We start from the raw sequence: 23,839 nt of genomic DNA, 5'->3' as shown, positions 1-23,839 counted from the left end.
TAATTTAATCTTATCTAGGAGAATCAGAAAATTATATTGATAAAGTTCTGATCCTCTCCCAGTCAAGTGGATGCCCAGATAGCGCATACGATCAGATGCCTATGTAAACAGGAACGTTCCAACTCATCTGTCTGTGAATGATTTATCAGTTGTGCAAGCCTCTAATTTATTAAAGTTGATCTTGAAACCTGAGAACAATTTAAAGCCATTAAAGATATGTATTATAATCCTAAGACTATTTTTAGGATTTCCCACAAATAGCATCATATCATCTGTGAGGAGACTCAATAAGCTTGCTCTATATATGAACATCCTCAAAAAATATCGAAGAAAGCAGCTTTGTGGCCAAAGGCTCTAAGGCAAGGACAAATAATAATGGTGACAATGGACAGCCTTGCCTTGTGCCACTTTCTAGAAAAAATAATTCTGATATGGAACTATTTACTAATAGCTGAGCTCTGGGACCATTACACAGTAATTCCATCCATTGTATAAACTAGGGATGTGAATCGATTTTTGACGATTTAAAATATCGTCCGATATTTTTTAAATCGTCAAAAATCATTAAAGAGTGTGATACAATAAATTCCCCCGATTTATCGTGAAAAATCATTAATCGGGTTTCTGTCCTCTAATGAGAGTTATTTGGGAGGAGGGCGGGAAAAGCGGCACACCAAAACAACCCCTAAACCCACCCTGACCCTTTAAAACTAATCCCTTACCTTCCCCCACCCTCCCAACCCCCTCCAAAACATTTTAAAATCACCTGGTGGTCCAGTGGAAGCCCCGGGACCGATCGCCCGCTCTCGAGCCGACGGCTGCCACTAATAAAAATGGCGCTGATGGCCCGATAAAAAAAAAACCACCCCGACCCTTTAAAACTGACCCCTTAGCATCCCCCACCCTCCCGACCCCCCCCAAAAACATTTTAAAATTACCTGGTGGTCCAGTGGGGGCGCCGGGAGCGATCTCCCACTCTCGGGCCGTCGGCTGCCACTAATAAAAATGGCGCCGATGGCCCTTTGCCCTTACCATGTGACAGGGTATCCATGCCATTGGCTGGCCCCGTCACATGGTAGGAGCACTGGATGGCACAGGCATGGCCGGCGCGGCCGATAAACAAAAAACCAATCGGGCCGGACGATAAAAATTATAAGATTTGAACCGGAACCGAACTGATTCCGGTTCCGATTCACATCTCTAGTATAAACTGTTATTCTAAGCCAAATTTCTCTAATACCTACACAAGATAGGGCCACTTAACCCAATCAAATGCCTTTTTGGCATCCAGGCTTACCAATAGCCTATCTGAAGTATTTCTCATTGAGGTTTGACGTGCTAAAATTGCTTTTATTAAAAGAGGTAGAGATTTTGCCCTTGACAAACCCAGTTTCATCTGATGACATCAAGCCTAAATAACCATGTTTAAGCTATGTGCAAGAACTAGGGATGTGAATAGTTTTTCAAACAAATTGAAATATCATATGATATTTCTAAATTCGTTAATATATTGGGTAAAAAAAGAAACGATCACTTTTCCCCCCAAATTTTCATAAAAATCGTTTTTCGGGTTAGTGTGCGCTAACAAAAAACCGTTTATTTTTGTTATTTTTTGTTACTTTTTGCTATTTTTGTTACTGCATGCTAACATGTTAGCGCACACTAACCCAAAAAACAATTTTTCACTATGTCATACGGGCGCCGGCGCCATTTTGAAGATTGGCAATACGGCCCGCGTGCAGGGCCGTATTGCCCTGGATCGCTCCCGGACCCCCACTGGACTTTTGGCAAGTCTTGTGGGGGTCAGGAGGCCCCCCAAGCTGGCCAAAAGTCCCTGGGGGTCCAGCTGGGGTCCGGGGGCGATCTCCTGGATGCGTGACGTCGGGAACCATGAACCAAAATGGCACTGGCGCTACCTTTGCCCTGTCACATGATAAGGGCAAAAGGCCACCGGCGCCATTTCTCTCAACGCAGTCGTGGCCAGAGAGAGGGAGATCGCGTCGGGACCCCCCCACTGGACCCCAGGTAATTTAAAACATTTTGGGGGGGGTTCGGGAGGGTGGGGGATTTTTTTAAAGGTTCGGGGTGGGTTTTAGGGTTTTTTTGGTGTGCCGGTTTTCCCGCGCCCTATTTAACGATACAATACAAATGCCCCTGACGATAAATCGGGGGCATTTGTATTGTATCGTGCACTCTAACGATTTTGGACGATTTTAAAATTATCTGACGATAATTTTAATCGTTCAAAAACGATTCACATCCCTACTAATAAGTCTTATTCGGCTAACTTACAAACCCCCTCATTTATCAAAATGCGCTAAGGCATTTTCACAAGCATTAAGGGCTTATCGCATGCGAAAGCGCCGTTAACGCATGCGATAAGCCCTTAATGTGTGCGAAAATGCCTTTAACGCATCAAAAGCAGCATATCGTATGGTGCGATGCAAATCTGAAAAAGAGGAGTAGTGGGCTGGGTTTACCGTTTTGCGAAACCCTATCAGACTGCTTTAATGCAGATTTTAGCTACAAATTTTCTGGAGCATTAAGCCATGCGATAACTTGCGTTACGGCTGTATCACCCGTTGCAATGTTTTTCACGGATGCTGGTTTTGGTAGTTTGAAGCTCCCAGAGCATTCACCTAGCTATCAGAGACCTCGAGGGGGGGGGGGGGGGAGGGGGGAGGGGAGAGAGAGAGGAGAGAGAGAGAGAGAGGGAGAGAGAGAGAGAGAGAGAGAGAGCTTAGCCATAATGCCCTGACCCTAGATAGGTATGTATATCTCTATGGGAGGCCCACCTAGTAATTCAAGGTGAGGTTTAGGTATTAGCGTAGGGGGTTAGGGGCCACTTTGACATTCACTGTGAGATGTACTGTTGCATCCGTCAATCCTAGACGGCTTCGCCCCGTTTGCCTCACCTTGTTCACGGCTCCTCCCGCTTACCTTGGGAAAATGGCTACCGCCACATCTGCAAGCCGCCCTCTCCGGCGTCCCCAGAATGGCTATGGTGCTGCCTCCCACCATACTCCTCCCAAGGACCTACTAGGGTGCGCGCTCTAGGGATGTGCATTCGTTTCATCTGTTTCTTACGTTTCCTATACAAGCATGTAATATAAAACGTATGAAACATATGAAACGAATGCACATCTAATTGACATGTAATGGGAAACGTATGAAACGAATTAAATGAATGAAACAAATGCACATCCCTAGCCCGCGCTACCCTCATCTTTATTCCAACTATGGCGTGAACCTCGGGGACGTCTCCCTCAAGTGATGTAACGCCATCCGGGTATTTAGCCTGCCCTTACGTGCTAGCTAATCGAATTAGCAAGGGCTGAATTTGGACTTGGATTCATCCGGTCTAAGCTACTCTTCTTTTCTTTTCTTATGTTCTTATGCTGCTTCCGTGCTGCCGCTGGAGGCTCTCTCTCTGCCCTTCAGGGTATTGATTAAACTGGGTACCCATTCCTCGGGGGCCCTCTGCTTTATTTCAGGTGCCTTACAGGGATCCGGTACTCGCCCCTCCAGGGCCTGCTGTCCCTACCTCGGTGCCAGTACCATCTACTTCAGCCTGGTGGAATCGTATACCTACAGCTACCATCTAGTGAGTACTCTAACTCTCAGTCTGTCTCATCTACAGCATTGCTTTGCTGGGAAACCTACACCGGAATTCCCCTATAAGGGTTCCCTCTGCCGAGGGTCCCGAGACTGCTACATCCAGTACCTCACTACTGCCACCTCTGGTGGTATACATCAAGCTGTACAATAAAAGATCTAATTCTGTGTTTGTGCTTCCTGAATCTAGCCCAGTACTGTGGCTCCCCATGGGGCCCCTCCCCGTGGGCGTGGTCATCTGATACAGTACCCAAGAATCCACCCAAAAAATCCATCCGCTTAACCATAACACATACGAACAGAACAGTGCTCTCTTGTGAACATTTGATGACCCTCGGAGTGAGGAAACTCACCCAAAGATGAGATTTGTGCTAGGTTGAGAGAACACTGCACAAATCTCATCTTTGGGTGAGTTTCCTCACTCCGAGGGTCATCAAATGTTCACAAGAGAGCACTGTTCTGTTTGTACGTCTCACATTGAATGTCAAAGTGGCCCCTAACCCCTACACTAATACCTAAACCTCACCTCGAGTTACTAGGTGGGCCTCCCATAGAAATATAAATATCTATCTAGGGTCAGGGCATTATAGCTAGTCTCTCTCTCTCTCTCTCTCTCTCTCTCTCTCTCTCTCTCTCTCTCTCTCTCTCTCTCTCTCTCTCTCTCTCTCCTCTCTCTCCCTCCCTCCCCCCCCCCCCCCCCCAGTGGTTGTATGTAGGACATTCTAGCACTTATCTCAAAGTGCAAGGAACAGAAGAGAGTTTTGCATTAATTTATGTTAAATAGGAGCTCATTCTATGCTTACACAGAATGAGTGTGGCCTTTTTATGCTTTCTAAAACATGTAATGTTGGAAAGAATTAAGTAAAAAGGATTGATGTCCTTTTGGCCATCTGTTTGTTTTTAGCAATCTCCAAAAAAAGGGTGAAAATTCACCAAATATGGCAAGCAGGAAGAAAGTGTGACTATCTCGGACAAGTTTGAAAACCAGAAACATCAATTGGATCAATACTTTCAGAGAACCAAGGCTCCAGAAAAAATCCCCATTGCTTTCTACGGGAAGCTGTTTGAACTGTTAGAATGCTGACCAGTGCTATATTCCAAAGCCCCCACCCCCAGATTCCAGCACTTTGCACAGAGCAGCACAGGCAGAGAGAGACAGAGAAAGGGGAAAATACCTGCAACAACTTGCAAAACATAGCACAAGAAGGTGATTTCAAAGTACACGTCCATACCCTACACCACCACCGCAGACACACACCCCCAACACACACACAAACATCCATGCCCATAGACCCTCACAAACACTCCAGCCCCACACTCACCCACCACACATACCACCCCCATGCTGCCACTCAAAACACTGCCACACTTCCTTCCTACACAGCCTCCCAGATGCACTCCATATACCTCTACGCCCTCACACCACACCCATACACCCCGCACATTCCTTCAAATGTATCAACCATGCACACACCCCATATACACACACTTACACATTCCTACATCCACACAAATTCTACACACTCCTACAGCCCCCACACACATCACAAACACACCTACTCCCAGCATGCCTTCCCCCCTCCTCTGAGACAGGGAAATGATACAGCTTCTCAGTTCATTACTCCACACACTTGTACATCCACACATCCACACACACAGAATCAACACACACACACTTGCCCCAACCACCCCTGCACACACATGCCCCGCAATCACCATCCTCCTACATGTACACAGCGATACCCCCCAAAAAAATCAATACCCCTAAACTCCCCTTACACACACAAATCTGCTACACACCACTCCATATACAGAACTCTCCACAAACACAAACCTATCCAAACACACACATCCATTCCCCAACACACAACCCAGCACTTACACATATCCACTTACACCTCACACACATATACAAAAACACGCATACCCACAGACAACCCCCCCCACACTCACACACACGTCTCCATACACATCCAACTTACACACAACCCCTCCAACCCCCCCCCCCACAAACACACTCCAGAAAACACACCTAACAACTCCCATACACACAACTCCTCCTTGCACCCCTTCCACCCACACACTTCTCACATCCACCCCCCCCCCCCACACACACACACTACACATGGCCCTATACTCTCCAGATACACTCCCAACACCCACACACACCACCCCCACCCATACACATCCATCCATGCACACACAGACATCCCCACACACACTATCCCACCCATTCCCACAAACTCCCCAACCCACACACCCCACCTAAATTCCCCACACACCTACACCCTCCATTCTCCTCCCATGTACCACTAACCTTCCCCACCCACACACACCCCTTCTCTGGTGCGCGCGATTCTGTATTTAAATTAGGTGACGCGGTAAAAACGGGGAAAAGGAGGCACTAGGGACACTAGCGCGTCCCTAGCGCCTTTTTGACAGGAGTGGCGGCTGTCAGCGGGTTTGACAGTCGATGCTCAATTTTGCCGGCGTCTGTTCTCGAGCTCGCTGACAGCCATGGGCTCAGAAACCGGACGCCAGCAAAATTGAGCATCTGGTTTTCGGCCCGACAGCCGCGGGCCAAATTCAATTTTTTTTTTTTACTTTTTTTACTTTTCGGGACCTCCAACTTAATATCGCTATGATATTAAGTCGGATGGTGCACAGAAAAGCAGTTTTTACTGCTTTTCTGTGCACTTTCCCGGCGCCGGAAGGAATTAGCGCCGACCTTTGGGTCGGTGAAAGTAAAATGTGTGGCTTGGCTGCACATTTTACTTTCTGTATCCCGCGCGCATACCTAATAGGGCCATCAACATGCAAATGCATGTTGAGGGCGCTATTAGGGGCCGCGGGTTGGACGCGTGTTTTCCTCCCCTTACTGAATAAGGGGTAAGGGAAACGCGCGACCAAGAGCAGGCTAACAGTGCGCTCCGTCGGAGCGCACTGTACTGTATCGGCCTGTATGTTGGAAGCATTCCCAAAGCCATGCCTCTGCATGCTTTCACTACTTGTGAAATATATTGTACTATAACATTTAAAAACATCACGATGCTGATTTGCTTAGGTTTCGTGACTCATTTAACTCCTGTGCCAGTATTATATATAACATAAAGACAAACACATGAAAACACATTAATTCAGTTAACAGGAAACATGCACATCATGATCTAAGGCTCTTCACATCTGATCTCTGTTTCATTCCTGAGGCAAAAGAGATGCTTACACTTTTGAAAGTTTCCTTCTCTTTGGCCACGCCACATCATGGATCGAACAGTAAACTGTCCCGCTGTCAGAAACCTGCGATATCACTGCCTGCATACGCCAAAGTACGATTGCAGCAAAAATCACTGAAAAATAGGATACAGCAAAATTGTTCTGAGTGTAGGCCAGCAGTTCCCAAAACTGCCCTGGTGACCCCCCACAGCCAGTCAAGTTTCTGGAATATCTGCAATGAATATGAATGAGAAGACGTCTCCAATGAATGCCAGTTTATCTCCTGCATACTCACTGCAAAATAATATCCTGAAAAGATGACTGGCGAGCAGGTCACTAGGATAGTTTTGGGAGCCAGTGGTTTAGAGAGCACATGAAAAGTGTGTGCACAAGGAGGTCATTAGGTGCTGCACTCTCGGTGTCAGAAATCGAAATGAAGCTCATTCAACAGTTATTAGGGGCAACACACACACACCCAAACACAACATTTCTAGGCCAGTTTCCCTGTTGGAAACTAGGCTGAAAAGACACAATCTACTCATAAAAATGTCCATGTACAAGAAACAAAAAAAAAGTGGTTTGAACAAGAAATGAGATGGAGCAAAACCATTTTGAGGAAAATAAACGCTCCTACGGCTTAAACTTTCATCTTACGCTGAGATGCGAGCATGAGGTCACAGAGCAAACATTTCGGCACAGAGGAAAGCTCTGTTCTGCCAAAAGGGAGAGTGAAGCTTGTTTCTCAGATCCTGTTCATGCCACGGGAAGAATGAAAGGGTGAGGAGAATCATTCTGTGCCACCTTCAACGCCTTCGCTAATGGCGTTCTGCTACTCACGGGTGGCAAAGCAATCGAGGGGAAATGATTTTCACTTGAAAGCAACTACAAGAAGGGACAGATAAACAGCCTGGCTGCTGGGATTTAATTCTGCAGGTACAAAAGTGCATTTGGAAAATAAAAATGCTTTGTGATTGTGACAAAAGAGCAAGCATAATTCACCTGAAACTTGTGTTTTTCTCACAGGAATGTGCTCAAACGTTATACTGTGTATGTAAAATAATAGCATCCCCTCAGGCTCTTTGTCATATAAGGTTTTCTGTAGCTTATTTCAGCTTTTAGTACGACTGCTTATCATTTTTGTAGTGCAACAGGACATACACAGCACCGTACAATGGTGAGAAGTATTCGAGTAAAATACCTGCCCAAAAAAGCTTATAATTTAAGGTAGTGTCTCCCAACCTCTCCTGGAGGCACACACCTAGCCAGTTGGGTTTTCAGGATTGCCACAATGAATATGCATGATAGATTTGCATACCTGCAGATCTCTCTCATGCATATTCATTATGGATATCCTGAAAACCCAAGTGGTTAGGTGCGCCTCCAGGAGAGGTTGGGAAACACTAATCTAAGTGGATGCTTAAGGTAGCAGGAGATAAAGGGACTTAGTATATAGAAACATAGAAACATAGAAATGACGACAGAAGAAGACCAAACGGCCCATCCAGTCTGCCCAGCAAGCTTCGCACTTTTTTTTTTTCTCATACTTATCTGTTACTCTTGGCTCTTAGTAACCCTTTGGTTCTATTTCCCTTCCACCCCCACCATCCAAGCCTCCAACCATCCTACTTCCACCCCCATCCCATGGTCTGACCACTTCCTGATAGAGGGCCTGTTCACCATCAACAGCCCTCCTCCTAGCAACAGCAATATCAGTAAAACCATAACATTCAGAAAAACCCCCTCTAGCACCGACCTGGCAGACGCATTAACCACCTCACTACCCAACTTAAACTGCTCAGCTCCAGATACAGCACTGGCATCCTGGAACAACATCATAGGAGACATCGCCAACAAACTATGTTCAGTCTCCAACAAAGTTATAAAGAACTCCACAAAACCATCTAACCCATGGTTCACTCCAGAACTAAAAAGCCTAAAAACTACCTTAAGGCAAAAGGAGAGACAATGGCGCAAAGACAGGCCACTCGAAACTCTGCCATTTTCAAATCTGCTCTCCACAGCTACAGAATCTCCACTCAAAAACATAAACGAGATTATTACGCCAAAAAAATACATGATCTCAGATTCAACCCCAAAACACTCTTTTCATATGTTTCTAGTCTCACCACTCCCATCCCTCCTACCACACCTGACTATGAGGCCTCCGCCAAATGCGAGGAACTAGCCAAATACTTCTACAACAAAATTGCTACCCTCCTACTGAGATTCCCCCCATCTCTGAACAGTCCCGTACCCACCCCACCTGCTCCTCCCACTCCCTGCCAACCTTCAATGCCAGCTCTGGACTTTACCTCCACCGTAGAAATCCAAGCTATCCTTAAAAAGCGCAAACCCTCCTCCCATCCTGAAGACCTATTGCCCTCAAAAGCACTACTAGCCATTCCTGACGCTATAGTCAAAGCCATAGCGGACATCATTAACTGCTCCATTGCACATGGGTCCGTCCCAGATGCACTCAAGCATGCAGCAGTCAGGCCCCTCCTCAAGAAACCCTCACTTGACCCTAAAGACCCCTCCAATTTCCGCCCAATCTCCAACCTCCCCTTCATTGCCAAACTACTGGAAAGAGTTGTCAACTCACAACTCATGGTTTTTCTCGAAGACCATCTGATTCTACACCCCTCACAATTTGGATTCCGAAAACACTTTAACACTGAATCTTTACTTCTGTCCCTTTCTGACCATCTCCTCCGAGGCATGGGTCAAGGCTACAGCTACCTCCTTGCCCTCCTCGACATTTCTTCAGCCTTCGACACCATTAGCCACCATCACCTGCTAACCCGTCTAGAAAACATTGGCATCACAGGTCTGGCTCTTTCCTGGTTCAAATCTTTCCTCTCTAACAGAAAGTTCTCCGTTAAAATCGGGAACTCCACATCTACCCCTCAACCCCTCCAGCAGGGAGTCCCCCAAGGCTCCTCACTTTCTCCCACCCTCTTCAACATTTACATCACCCCCCTATGCCACCTCCTCTCTGACCTCAAACTTAAGTTCTACCTCTACGCCGATGACGTGCAGATCATCATCCCCATACAGAACTCTCTCGCAGACGCCCTAGAACATTGGGAAAAATGCCTTACGGCCATCAACTCTCTCCTTACTAATCTCCATCTTGCCATCAACACGAACAAGACTGAGCTGCTACTCATCTCCCCCCACTCATCCGCTTCCCCTCCTCTGCCTAATACTACCAAACTTAACCCTCCTCCAACACAGTCCTTTGTTAAGGACCTTGGAGTGATCCTTGACCATCAATTAAGTATGAAGAACTACGTAAACTCCATACTTAAAGCCTGCTTTTTCAAACTCAACGTGCTCAAAAAACTTAGACCTCTCCTACACCCCCATGATTTCCGTACAGTTATCCAAGCCACCATCACATCCAAACTAGACTACTGCAATGCTTTACTTATTGGACTCCCCTATTCTACCATTAAACCTCTACAAATGCTACAACACGCTGCAGCGAGACTCATTGCGAACACCCGCAAATATGACCACATCACCCCCATCCTCAGAGACCTTCACTGGCTCCCCATAACATCACGCATTATCTATAAAACACTCACCATAATTCATAAAGCAATCCACACGCACAACTCCAACTGGTTAGACCTCCCTTTCACAGCCCCTCAGTCCAGTCGACCCACCAGAACGGCAAAATCTGGCACTCTACTTGTTCCCCCCTTGAAGAACGCCCATCTTTCCTCCACCCGCAGCCGCGCGCTCTCGATTGCAGGTCCCACTCACTGGAACTCACTACCACCGGACATACGCCTCGAACCGTCTATGAACAATTTCAAGAAGAAATTGAAAACTTGGTTGTTCATCCAAGCTTACCAGAATAAAAGTCATCAATCCGTGCCAAAGTAGACCACAATAGGCCTACCCCCTTTTTTCTCATATTGAGGAACTATATTTTGTTATACTCCATCTCCTCACCTCGAGGAACCTTGTTCTAGTTAACCTGTCTTTCTTAGCTGCCTGTCGTTACCCCCCCTCCCAGTTGAATTTCCTGTTAAAATGTAATTTCCAAACCTAATTTGTTTACTGTAAACTGACATGATGTCCACAACGAATGCCGGTATATAAAAATGTTTAAATAAATAAAATAAATAAATTAATGCAAAGAGCAGAGTTGGAGCTGCATCTAAGTGAAATATCTAGCTTAATTAGTTAGGGGTAGTAACCGCCGCAGTAAGCAAGCTACACCCATGCTTATTTGTTTACCCAGACTATGTGATTCAGTCCTTGTTGGTTGTTGTCTGTATATAGATCCACATTTCTTCATCCCCCCTGCCGTTGAAGCAGAGAGCTATGCTGGTTATGCATTGAAAGTGAAGTATCAGACTTATTTGGTTTGGGGTAGTAACCGCCGTAACAAGCAAGCTACTCCCAGCTTTTTGTGAATGCAAATCCTTTTTTCCACATTTCCCCTTGCCGTTGAAGCTTAGAGCAATGTTGGAGTCACATTAACCGTGTGTATGTTTATTGAATAAGGGTATTATCTCCAGGTAGTAGCCGTCATTCCCGCGAACCATCCACTTTTCATTCACATCCTCTAGACTTTATGGATCCACAGTGTTTATCCCACGCCCCTTTGAAGTCCTTCACAGTTCTGGTCTTCACCACTTCCTCTGGAAGGGCATTCTAGGCATCCACCACCCTCTCCGTGAAGAAATACTTCCTGACATTAGTTCTGAGACTTCCTCCCTGGAGCTTCTTGCCTAAGGAGGAGTAGGATTTGAATCACAGTTTTCCTGGATCCTAGTCCCTTGCTCTAACCACCAGGCCTCCCCTTCTTTGATGGTCCAGGTGAGTTCTCCATACAGGCTGCTAGCACAAAATGGCTTGCTTTCGGCAGCAGCCAGGAGCCCTCCTCAACATGTGATCGTTCCCACATCACTCAGGAACGTTTATTGGATGACTCAGGGGGCACTTTCACCTAGATGGTTAACAAGCCACCTTGAACTTAGAAGATGAGTTCTCTCCCTTAGATACATCAGAAGTATGGCTATACAGAATGCACCAAACATTGCACAGAAAATATGAATACGGTATACAGACTAAGGACCGGAAGAACAAAAGGGCGTGATATGAGGTGGGGTGGGGGGAGAGGAGGGGGTGCCACACAGTGGAGTAACACGAGAAAGCATTTCATCGCAGAAAGGGTGGTGGATGCAGACAAAAAGCCTTCCTGAGGTGCTGGTGGGGGCACAGGTGGAATCAGAATTAAAGCATAAGACAAGAGCAGCGAGGCTTAGTTTTAGGGGAAGTGAGGGTAAAGTCTGAGATCGAGCAGGGTCTGTAGTGCTGCAGCAGATTAGACAGGCCTCGCGGTTGTTATTGCTTCCTGTGTAGCACCTACACAGAAAGCATGACTACTGCAAATACGGTAACAGCCCACACCAAAATAAGAATCTGGAATTCCCTAGTTAAAACGGAGCAGCATCGTGAAAATCGTCTGCCCTTCTTATTTCTTCAATGCAGAAATGAAATGTACTCTGAGGTTCCAAAATTCAAAAGCATTTAGGCGGCTAACTTAGAAATTAGCCAGCCAAATGAATATCTGGGCTCTTATCTGGCTACATTCAGGCTGGTTAATAAGATAACTTGCTAGAATTTAGAATGCTACGTTAGGGGCGTTCCAGGGGCGTAACTGGGAGGAGCTAGTCAAGTTAGCCGGCTAACTCCGATATTCAGAGTTAGCCAAATGACTTAGCTAGCTAAGTCTGGTCAGGACAAAGAGCTGTGCTAAAGTTAGGCGGCTACAGTTAGCCGGCTATATTTAAATAATGCGGTTTCACTATTGAATATACCTCCAAAGGTAGCCGGATAAGTTTATCCGGCTAACCGGGTCATTCATCAAACCTATAAGGCCCTACTGCACTCCATACCGGCCTCATCGCGGCGGTCCAATGCAAATTAGGGGAAGGGGGGGGAGTGTGGGTGAAGTTTGGGTGCGGGCTGTGTTTTCTACATTATCGCCAGCAGCACCGCAGGAAATAACTACACCTTTTCCCGTGGCACTATGGGTGCGAAACTGTGCGGCCTGGCTGCAACCACAGCGGCCTAAAACGCCCCACCACGATGTGGCCAGCTGCACAGTTTCGCGCCCCCCCCCCCCCCCGCCCCCTTTTTTTCACGCAGCTCATCATTCTGCTATAAATATATATATATATATATCATATATATATATATATCATTCTGCTATAAATATAGCAGAGTGATGAATCTAGGCCTAACTTTGCTAGCCGGACTGAGTCTGAATAAGGACCCCTGGGTGTCGGAAGGTCCCCTCCTATTCAGCCACCTCACCCAGTTAGATGAAAGCAAATTCATTTAACCATGCAATTAGTCACAGCAGCAGCACCCGAGCACATCCAAAATAATAATATGAGGAATGCAGCATGATCAGCAGAACCCTGCCCTAAAGGAAGTTTTAGCAAAGACAACATTGCCATCCCTTCCTCTTCAGGGAAGGAAAACTCCTTGTTTATCATCCAGAAATGTTCCCTGTTCTCCACTGCCTTCTTTCTGTAAATTCATGTGCGTGCTTACCAAGTGTAGATGAATAATTCTTTACACTGAGCTCAGCCCTTGTCATTGCGAGTGCAGAGCTGGTTACATTCAGATACTTCAGGTATTCCCTGTCCCCAGAGGGCTTACGATTTAAGGACCCTGTTTACTAAGCAATTTTCCCTGTGCGCACAAAACGTGAGAAAGCCTTTAGCAAACAGGCCCCTAAGTTTGTATCTGAAGAAATAGAGTAGGGGGTCCCCAAAACTTTTCAAGGGAAAGTCCACATAGCGCGCGTTTCAAATCGCCCAGAGGGCGGGATGGGGGGTGTCCCCTCTTGGAGTTTCCTGGGCAGGATGGGCAGAGGAGACTGCTGAGCAGGGGTGGAGGGAGTGGGCGGGGAGAGGCATGTAAGCTTCTTTGGATGATTTCAGAGACTGGAAAAGGGAGGGGACAGGTTTCCCCGGAGGTATGGCTGGCAGAGTGCCACAAATAATGTTTTTTAGATTTCTTGGAACTTGGCAGGTCTGCCACATTGCTTCTTGCCTTCCCTTTCCCCTGCATCTGCCCCCCTGAGATAGTTGTGTGTGTGTAGTGCATACCCCTTCCCTCCCCCCCCATCTCATTCACTCCCCTCCCTTCACTCTCACTACTTACCCCTCTCACCCCACCCACTCACTGCCCTCATTCCCTCCGCTCTTTTCCCTTCCCATTTACCCACTCCCTTCCTCCCACTTCTTTCATTCACTTCCTTCCCCTCCCTTCTCACTCACTTTCCCCTCTCTCATTCCCTCCCCTCTTTTCACCTCCCCCAACTCCCTTTCACTTCATCCTTTCCCCTCCCTCTTGCAACCTCACCTCCCTTCACTTATGCCTCTTATTCACCCTCCCCTTTTCTATCATTCCCTCCTCTCCCCTCTCTTCATCTTTCACCCCTTCCATTCCCTCCCCACCTTTCATTTCATTCCCTTCCCCTCACCCCCTCACTTACCTTCACTCATACCTCATTCAATCCTTTCCCCTCCCTTCTCACTCACCCTCCCCTCCTTTCCCTCTCCTTTCACTTCATTCTCACCCTTCCCATTCACCAGTCTCCTTTCATTTCAGCCCCTTCCCCTTCCTTTCCTCTCTTTACTTTTATTTATTTAATTATCTAAAAGGATTTTTTTTAAATCACACGCTCCAATGTTCAGGGCGGTTTACAAAAGAACAAACATAAAATTTATAAAAGAAAAACATAAAATCATACAATAAAACAAATCAAAACAATCACTCCACTCTCAACTTTCCCCACTCCCATCCCTTTCCTATCTCACTCCTCAATTCCCTCTCATCCCTTCCCTTACTCAATGGGTGTCCTTTAGAAACACAGTCTGGCCTTTGATGGTAGGGACTGGGCTCCCCTTCATCCGCCGGCAAGGCTTGACCTCCCTGCCAACGGCTTTCTTCCCATGCGCAGGCTCAGCTTGCTGCTTCTCCTGGTAGCAGGAACTGGCCTCCCCGCCAACAGCTTACTTAAGGTTCTCTGCTGCAGATTTGTTTTGGAATGGCTCTCAGTGGGCTGGATCTGGTTGGACCAAGAAAAAGCATGGCAGTCCAAAAAATCTCATCCAGCAGGCATCGTCTGGCCCATAGTTTGGGGATGCCTGCAATAGAGGGCACTCATGGCCACTAGGAGTGTCAGCAGGATTTGAACCCTGCCTTTCCTGCTGCTCTAGCTACTATGATACTTTTCTACTCCCTAAACAGCCTTCTGTTGCTCTCATATCTCCCCTTCATATGTTCTGAAATCCTGGAACACAGATGAATACATTATTTATTTATTTATTTCTATTTCTATACCGGACTTCACGAATAGAATTCACATCAGGCCTCAGCTTCCCTTAAACTTCCTAGATAGTCTTTGTGTTTTGACATTCTGTTGTCTGGACTTTAGAATCAGCTCCCCTTCCTGCGATGTAAATGTTAGAGAGGATGGAAAGGGTAGCAATAAGCTGCAAAGGTTACTTATTGAGGTCCACATCCAGGTTTTATGTTTGATGTTTAAATGCAGTGACTGTGGCTTACCAATTTACTTACCTAAATTGGTAAAGTTTTACAAATCTACAAGATCATAATTGTCTTCCCAGAAAGCGCTCATGGTGCTCCCTGGTCTCAGATTGGGCTCTCAACTACAAGTCATACATCTATGGAATGATCTACTTCTTGATGTGAGACTGGAGGCCAATTACTTAAAGTTCAGTAAATTGGTAAAATCTAGGTGTTCATCCAATTTTAGTTGTGGGATTGAATGTATGGAGATATGTGGCTGGAGTTTGATTATAATGGGGTGGGTAATGATCGTTCATTAGATGATTTTATGGATTTAGTTTAATATGTGTTGGAGATGAGGGATGATTTGTACCTGGGGGTGTATATGCTGTTTACATGATGATTCGGGAAGGGTTTGATGGGATTGGGCATTGAGAGACTATTATTAGATGAGAAGCTGCAATTAAGTTTATTAAATAAACAAACACATAAGGTATTCCAGTATGAAAACACTTGCTTTACAATATGCCTTATAAATGTATCACATTCTGCACCAGGTGAAGATTGCTATTTTTCTGATCAGTGATGGACTGGTCTTTCTTATTTTCTCTACTAATCAGTTCAAAACTGTCCCTGAAATAGAATTGCATTTTGAAATTTGTTGCATAGCTTTTTTGTTTGGGGTTTCTTTTTGTTTTAGCACACTAGAATTTGTAAGTGAAGACCTATCACAGCAGACTGCTGCGTGCTATTTTCTTGGACTGTGTGTGAACTATTACTGTTATGCAAGATGGAAGAATGAGTCGTTTTCCTGCTCACTTGTTCTGCTCCATTTTTCTTTTTTTTTACATGAACAGCTGCTCCAGTGAGGTCTTATGTTACAGCTATCGAAACAGTACAAAAAATATATAAGGCACAGCTATTACATGAATATTATTGGAATTGTTTTATATATTATTTCCTGGATGGAAAATTCTATATATTTTCATACAAGTAGAATGCAAGACTGAGAAGGCTTATTAAATGTGTGTTACTATTAATATAGTATTAGGTAGGCATGAATTTATATTTCACTAATGTTCTGCATCAACATTAACTATATGTATGGAAATAAATGCACCACCATTTCAGCACCCCTATCCCCCCCCCCCCTATCCATCCCATTCTTTGCCATTCATTCAGCCTGCATCACAACAATTGCTCTGACGAGAGAAAAACCGGACGCGCCGTTACTGCCCCTAAATCAAATTATTCTCTGGCACCCATAGCCGTGACCCAGGGTACGCAGGCAGAACTCACTAATCGCACTTTCCCTTCCATCCCGTCTTCACCGTGTTTACTCGCGCCTCGCGGTCACCGCTTATTTGTTTACAATGGGATTACGTCAGTCCCCGCTTTCCCCCTCCCAATCCACCGGCCCAGCAACCAAGGACCATCTACGTCACAATGGTGCGATCTTCTGATAGGCTGGCTACGATTCCCACGCCTCTCGGAGACGTCGCTTCCGTCCCACGGTCCGTATAAAACCCCGGTGCGCAGGCGCCTTGGTCTCACTGCCCCAGCAGTCGGAGGAAGACGGAGGACGAGAGGAGGGGCTCGGATTGACGCTCTGGCGAAGCGTTTCCTCCGTCTCTAAACTTAATTCACATGAACGTTCCCCCGAAGCGTCCCGTAGACAAAAAATACGTATAGACATACATATATATATATATATATATGCACGCGCACGCCTATAAAACGTTCTCATTAAAGAACCGCACAACGGGAAACAAGGCCTTGCACCACCCACTCTTCCATCCCTACTCCCACCGGGCCCGCATCCTTGCCGTCTCCACTCACCCCTCTCCACGGCCCACCAGCCTTACCCTGTGCCGAGGAAGCGACCCCGGAGCCGAGGCCGTCGGTCTCCATGCATACGTTGTACAGCTGCGCCAGCATGCAACCGGAGATTGTCGCGGCCGTGGGCTTCATCTCCAAGTTCCTGCGGACCAAGGGGCCCATGAATGACCGGCAGCTACAGACCTTCACCCAGTGCCTACAGGAGCTGCTGGCAGGTAAGGGAGGAGGAGGGGGGCGCATCAACAGAAAAACAGCAATATACGTTATGTTGTCAGTAGAAACTTTTTTTTTTTTCTAAACAAGTAAAACGTAAAATACAGCAAACTCTTTCTAGAGTGCTGGGAAGAGGAGAACAATAATAGAAAATTTGGATTCAGTTATTCGTCTTTCCAAATCCCAGCTCAAGGCGAGCTACAAATCAGGTACAGTAGTCCCTGTCCCAGAAAGTTTATAATTTAAAGGATGAAGAGAAATTCTCAAGGTTGCAAGAAGCTCAGTGGAAGAAGTGGGATTTGAGCTCTGGCTTTCCTGGTTCTCAGCCATCTGTTCTAATCATAAATAAAATGTTTCTAATGTTTCTTGATTTGTGTGCTGTCTTATACCCACTTATGTATTATCTTTTATTTCCCATTTTAAAGTAGAAAGGTTCTGTGATATTTCCTGCGTTAAGGGAAAATCCCTTCAGTATATCAGGTTGTAGTCTAACCTAAAATGTACATTATATCCACAAACACATTCCAGCCCCCCCCCCCCCCCCCCTCTTCCCAAAAAGAAAAACAAACCAAAAAACCTTGGAAATTTAAAAAAAATTCAAATGGAGAAAAGTTTAAAATATATTCCATCCAAAACAAGTAAAGTATGGTTGTGTGAAAGAGGGAACTGGTTTGAGGCAGATCAGTGCGCTCTGGAGACTTGCTGGCTCGGAGGGGTAACATTCTTTTGAATGATGTTCAGAAGCCTACTCTAAATGGCCAGTTTTCCCAGTGGAGAGAAGTGAGTAATGGAGTCCAACTGGAGATCTGTTACTGGGACCACTGTTGTTTCACGGTTTCATAAATGATCTGGAAAAAGGAGTAGTGAGTGAGGTGATCGAATTTGCAGATGGCATAAAATGACTCAAAATAGGTAGAACGTATTCTGATTGTGAGGGATTGCTGGAGGGCATTGCGAGACTGGGGAGGCATCTAAATGGCAGATGAAATTTTAATGTGGGCAAGTGCAAAATGATGCACGTAGGGGAAAATAATCCCAACTACAGGTACACAATGCTGGGTTCCATATTAGTCACCACCCAGGAAAAGGACCTTGGGGTCTTTCTTGGTAGATAACACTTTGAAATCCACAGCTCAGTGTGCAGCGGCAGACAAAAACAGAAAATAGACTTAGGAATTATTTGGAAAGAAATACAGAAGAAAACTTGAGTATTGTGTGCAATTCTGGTCCCCCCACCATAAAAAAAAGATATAACAGAATTAAAAACAAAATACAGTGAAGGGCACCAAAAATGATTATGGGATTGGCTCCCTTATGAAGTAAGGCTAAACAGGTTAGGGCTTTTCAGTTTGGAGAATACACGATTTAGTGGGGATATGATGAGAGATTTATACAGTTATATGTGGCATGGAACAGGTTAATAGGTAACACTTGTTTACGCTATCAAATTGGACTCTGTGAAACTTAACAGCAGATTACAAAAATCCTTTCTTAAATGTTTCAGTCCATGCACAATTAAACTATGAAACTGTTTGCCATAAAATTTGGTTGAGTCTAAAAAAAAAAAAGCTTTGGTTCAATTTCTGGAGGACAGGGCCATTAATAATTAAGATAGACTTTGGTTTCTCCATTTCTTAATTCTTGAGAAGAGCAACATGAAACAGACTTTATTTTGGGATTTGATACAGTCATCATGTTGTAGGTTTTAGAAGGGCTCATTCTGCCCAGGAGGAGTTCATCTTTACAGCTGATCCTGCTGTCTACCATGCTCAATGGATCCATGCTCAATGGATCTTTGGTCTGACCCAGCATGGCATTTCTTTTTCTTTTTAATATTTTTATTGGAATTTAAGCATTTTACATAAAATAAAGGAAAAATTTGAATCATCATGTGCAGACAAATAAAGGAAAATATGACAATGAAATGACATATACTCAAGTCTTCAAATAAAGGGGATAGTAAACAAAAAAGATTTAACAAGAAAAGCTTAAGTATGGAGTTTCTTATATTCTCTTGGTGTCATTCTGGTTCAGATGGGTGGTTAAACTCCATTCTGTCTGCTGATTTTAGCCAAGAAGCATCCAGGCCAGAGTATTTCTTTAGCTGTTTGTGGTTCAGGTGTACATCACATTTTCCTGTAGACTCAATATGGGGAAAACCATTTAGTACCTGGGTTCCTAAATGCACCTGTATAGTTTTTTGTGGCCTCTTTTTGGCTTGGACCCAAGTTTAGGGACTGCATTGTAAGCAGAGGACAGTGCCTTCTTGGCCTTTGCTTGAGACTGAGAACCTGCAAAATAAAGGGGATTAAAGTCCTCCCACAATATCTTATTGGGGACAGAATGGTGTCACAATCATTGCCAAAGCAAAGAAGATTCAAGCTCCTGCTTGTAAAAAAAAAAAAAAAAAAGAGAGAGGGATACGTTGGCAAGTGTTGAATGACAGCCACAGAGAGGAGGAGGGGGAAAATAAAGGTCTGTGGGTCCCCGAGCCGGAAAACGCAGCTGCTCTTCCGGCTCTTTGTTCACAGACTCAAGTGTGTACATTGCACCGCACCGTTTGGGAGAAACATGAGAAAAGCTTGAAGGTGTTGCCCCACAGTAAAATAACCCCCCTCCTTCCTGTAATGCAGTAAGCATGTCGTCAACATTTTGTTTTCCTACTGTTGCTTGATATTACAGAATGCTTTGAGCTAGTCGCAACAACATCTTTGGGATGTATGATAACCTTTCAAAAAAAAAAAAAAAAATGATATTGGAGTGCATCAACTTTTGAGACATTTCGGATGTGCCACCTCTGAAGAAAGAGGCTGAGCTCATCTGCTCTAACCCCTTTGAAAGGAGCAACAAAGAAAGATAGCTCACCCTACAAGGAATTCAGCTTTCTTCTCCAGGACCAACTCGCTCACCACTGGCCACACTAAAAAGCCTTACCCACCCACCAGACATCCTTTAGCAAGCCTCTTATGTTTTCTTACGCACAGTCCTTTGTGCAAGTGTCTGGCTTGTAAGAGTGGGAAAGGAATTATATTTCAGCAGGCTTCGAACACGGCCCCCATTCATCAGGTTAAAACAGGCCCTGCCTAGAATAATCTCTAGCATTTGTATAGTATTGAATTTCCCCATCTGTTATTAAAGCTACAAGTGAGCTGGAATAGCAAGCATACTAGCAGATTCCTGATTCCCTCTACCAGCTTAGTGATTGAGTAAGCAATAAGGCTACCATCTGTTGAAAGTTCGTTTTGAGGAGGGGGAGGAGTTTGTAAGGGTAATTTTGACTTTGTTCATAGAGTAGCCCTGATGCTGGGATACGTTTTTCTGAAGACTTAAATAATGCAATGTGGTTAAGCCAATCTTTCTGTACCTATGGTTAATCCAGTCCAGTTTTGGGAATGACTGATTCACTGAGTAGCTTTTACCATTTTATATTTCTGTTATAGAACTTTATGTAATAAAAGCAGCAAAACAGGCCTTTGCAATCACATACTCTTTATCTTTTCTAATCAAAGTGGCTTGCATTAAGGGGCCATTTCCTAAGCAGCTCAGAATTGCATTGTTTTTACATGCAACTTTTAAATGTCTTTCTACTCTGAGTTGGATGTTTTTAATGTTTATGCTGCTGATTATAGCATAGTGCATGTAATGTATGCGCACACTGAGACATTCATTACAAGTGTAATTAAAGTCAGCTGTATTTTAAAGTTTTAAGTCAAGGCTTTGGGAACTGGTAGGTAGATAAATCTTGTCTGGAAGTTAAACTAGCATTTTTGTATTTGTTGCTCTAATAACCATGACACCACAAATGAACAGAGCTACTCAGCACTGACATTTTTTCTCTGTAGAAGTCTTCTGAGGATAAAGTAATTTTTAAATTATGTAGCTTACAATATTCCTGTTGGAAAAGATAATTGGCATAGACACATTTAAGTACTAAGTAATGCTCCAAAACAGTGTTTAGAAAACATGTCTTATCTGTAGCACAGATTTTTAAATTTGAATGTGAAGGGAGTGCAATCAAGCAGTGTTTTGTGTTTTTTTTTTCCCCTTTTTTTTCTAGAACATTATAAGCATCACTGGTTTCCAGAATCACCATGCAAGGGCTCAGGTTACCGCTGTATACGAATCAACCACAAAATGGATCCTTTGATTGGACAGGCAGCCCAGCAGATTGGACTGAGCAGTCAGCAACTGTTCCAGCTCCTTCCAAGTGAACTCACACTGTGGGTTGACCCGTATGAAGTGTCCTATCGCATCGGAGAAGATGGCTCCATCTGTGTGCTCTATGAATCTGCGCCAGCAGGAGGCAGCAACCAAAATAGCAGCACAAGCATGGTAGACAGCAGGATCAGCTGTAAAGATGAACTCCTCCTGGGCAGAATGAGCCCTTCTAAAACCTACAACATGATGACTGTATCAGGTTAAGATATAGTCTGTCACTGGATCATCTTATAATTGGATGGATATACATGGCTTTACGTTGGGAGGGCTCCTATGGGGATGGATTACAGAATTCAAATGATGTCACAGCTGTGAAGATTGGCACAAAATATTTTGGTGAAGTTAAAAAAAAAAAAAAAAAAGAAAAGAAAAAGTGAGTGTGCCATAGTTTGGACAGTACTTTTCAGTAATTTAATAGCCTGTGAGTCAAGTGGATGGAAATTTAAATTTTCTTGGGAGTGACATCTTAGGAAGATATTCACTCCTCTCTGGCAATTTAAGATTTTTTTTTACTTCCACCAGTCCTTTCAACCCAAAGCTCAGTATAGCTCCTCTTTACAGAAGCGAATGCAAAGTAAATTTGCACTATTAAATTTCTATTATTGTTAACAATTTTTGGCAGCTCAGCAGCGTGAACTTTAGTTGCAAATGTGAAAATACTGGAAATTGTATTGGATGGACTTTTACTTTGCACTGACAATATGTATAAATGTATATAGGAGGTGATAAAAGAAATATTTTAAATTTGTTGGCCCGCCCATAGGAATAAGGTCCAACATGTAAACAGGCTTGAATCTGGAAAGTAACTTGGCAACAGGCATTTAAAAGACTTTACAAAGACACTGTCTGAACTGTGGTATTAGCACCAGCCAGATTCCTGTACATTTGCTAGGTAGTAGTTTTCTAAGGCTGAGTAAAGTTCTTTTTTTTTTTTTTTTTTTGGAAAGTGAAGATCTGGTTTGTAACTTCCTTGTACTTAATTGGGTAAAAGTCTTTTTTCCACAAACCACCATCTATTTTGTGAAATTTGTTAGTCTTTTATTCAGTAAATTATGAACTGATGTAAATTTGTACAGTTCATGTATATTGATCGTGGCAAAGTTGTACAGATTTCTATATTTTGGATGAGAAATTTTTCTTCTCTCTATAATAAATTGTTTCCTATCTTGGCATTTTAAATAATTGCTTGTCTTACTATTGTAAGAGTGACTTAGATTTTTATTCCTCTGAAGTCTTAGCCTGTAGAGTACATAATCAGGTGGACGTGAGCAACTGTGGTGCCCGACATGCTGAGAAATTCTTGAAACAGACCTGGATTACTGAAGATGTTTCATTTAGGGAGTTGGAATCCTTGCTGGATTTAGTCTAGGGAGAGCCATATTTAACATAACACATTTTAAAATGCATTGCTAGAAAGAGGAGGAGGCTTAGCAGTTTCAACCATTAAGGAATCCTACATCCCACAAGCAAGAAAATGACTTCCATGAACCCCCAAGGAAGGAAGAGTACATGGGTTCAGATTGGCGTAAGGATTATACAGCAGCTTTAATCCGCTTTGACCCACCTTTTGAAAAATTTCTAATCCTGTCCCTGATGGATTCCATTTGGTTAGAAAATTCTGAGCTCAAGAGTCCAGTAGGCCTTGAGGGCAAGCAGTAGTGCTATAGAGGTTGGTTGCTTTCAGTGTTCTTCAGGTATAAGACACAATCATATCCACAGAAATAGAACTCGTCAAAAGGTACGTGCAGATGGCTTTTATATTTACAGTCGTTTGAATTCCATACCATTACCACTCCTTCCATGGTCAATGGCCCTTACTTTTAAAGAAATGTTTATATTATGTCATTTGGACTTTTCAGCCAGGGCTGAAAGCACTATAGCAGTGATTTCAGTTTGCAAGATAGCTTTCACAAAAATTTGGGGGTGGAGGAAGCCCGGGCTTGTCACCAGTAAGGAAGGGTGAGTTCATATTGAATAGAGTCAGTGTTGAAAAATAATAGAAAATCTATTTCCTCCTTTGCTGTGATTTACAAGGAAGATTGCACAACAGAGTTCAGACAGATCTGAAGCTGCACCAGTAATGGTGTGACCTGCCTTGTATACAGACTTAAGGGTATTTTATAAATACAGTACATCTTTCCAAGTTTACAGTAAAGTGCAAGTTAGTATG

At 44.2% G+C, this 23,839-nt stretch overlaps 1 protein-coding gene across 1 annotated transcript; it reads left to right on the top strand.

The window, feature by feature from the left end:
* The first annotated feature begins 16,956 nt into the window (after positions 1-16,956).
* On the top strand, positions 16,957-22,087 carry BTG1 (BTG anti-proliferation factor 1). Its single transcript, XM_029601634.1, has 2 exons — positions 16,957-17,453; positions 21,509-22,087. Exons 1-2 carry the CDS (start codon positions 17,309-17,311, stop codon positions 21,871-21,873), a joined length of 510 nt encoding a protein of 169 aa, XP_029457494.1. The 5' UTR covers positions 16,957-17,308; the 3' UTR covers positions 21,874-22,087.
* Positions 22,088-23,839: the final 1,752 nt, after the last annotated feature.

The sequence above is a fragment of the Rhinatrema bivittatum genome, chromosome 4, assembly GCF_901001135.1.
Source record: "Rhinatrema bivittatum chromosome 4, aRhiBiv1.1, whole genome shotgun sequence".
In the NCBI taxonomy this organism is placed as follows: Eukaryota; Metazoa; Chordata; class Amphibia; order Gymnophiona; family Rhinatrematidae; genus Rhinatrema; species Rhinatrema bivittatum.
The sequence above is the reverse complement of the archived record's forward strand: the minus strand, read 5'-3'. Positions and strand labels throughout refer to the sequence as shown.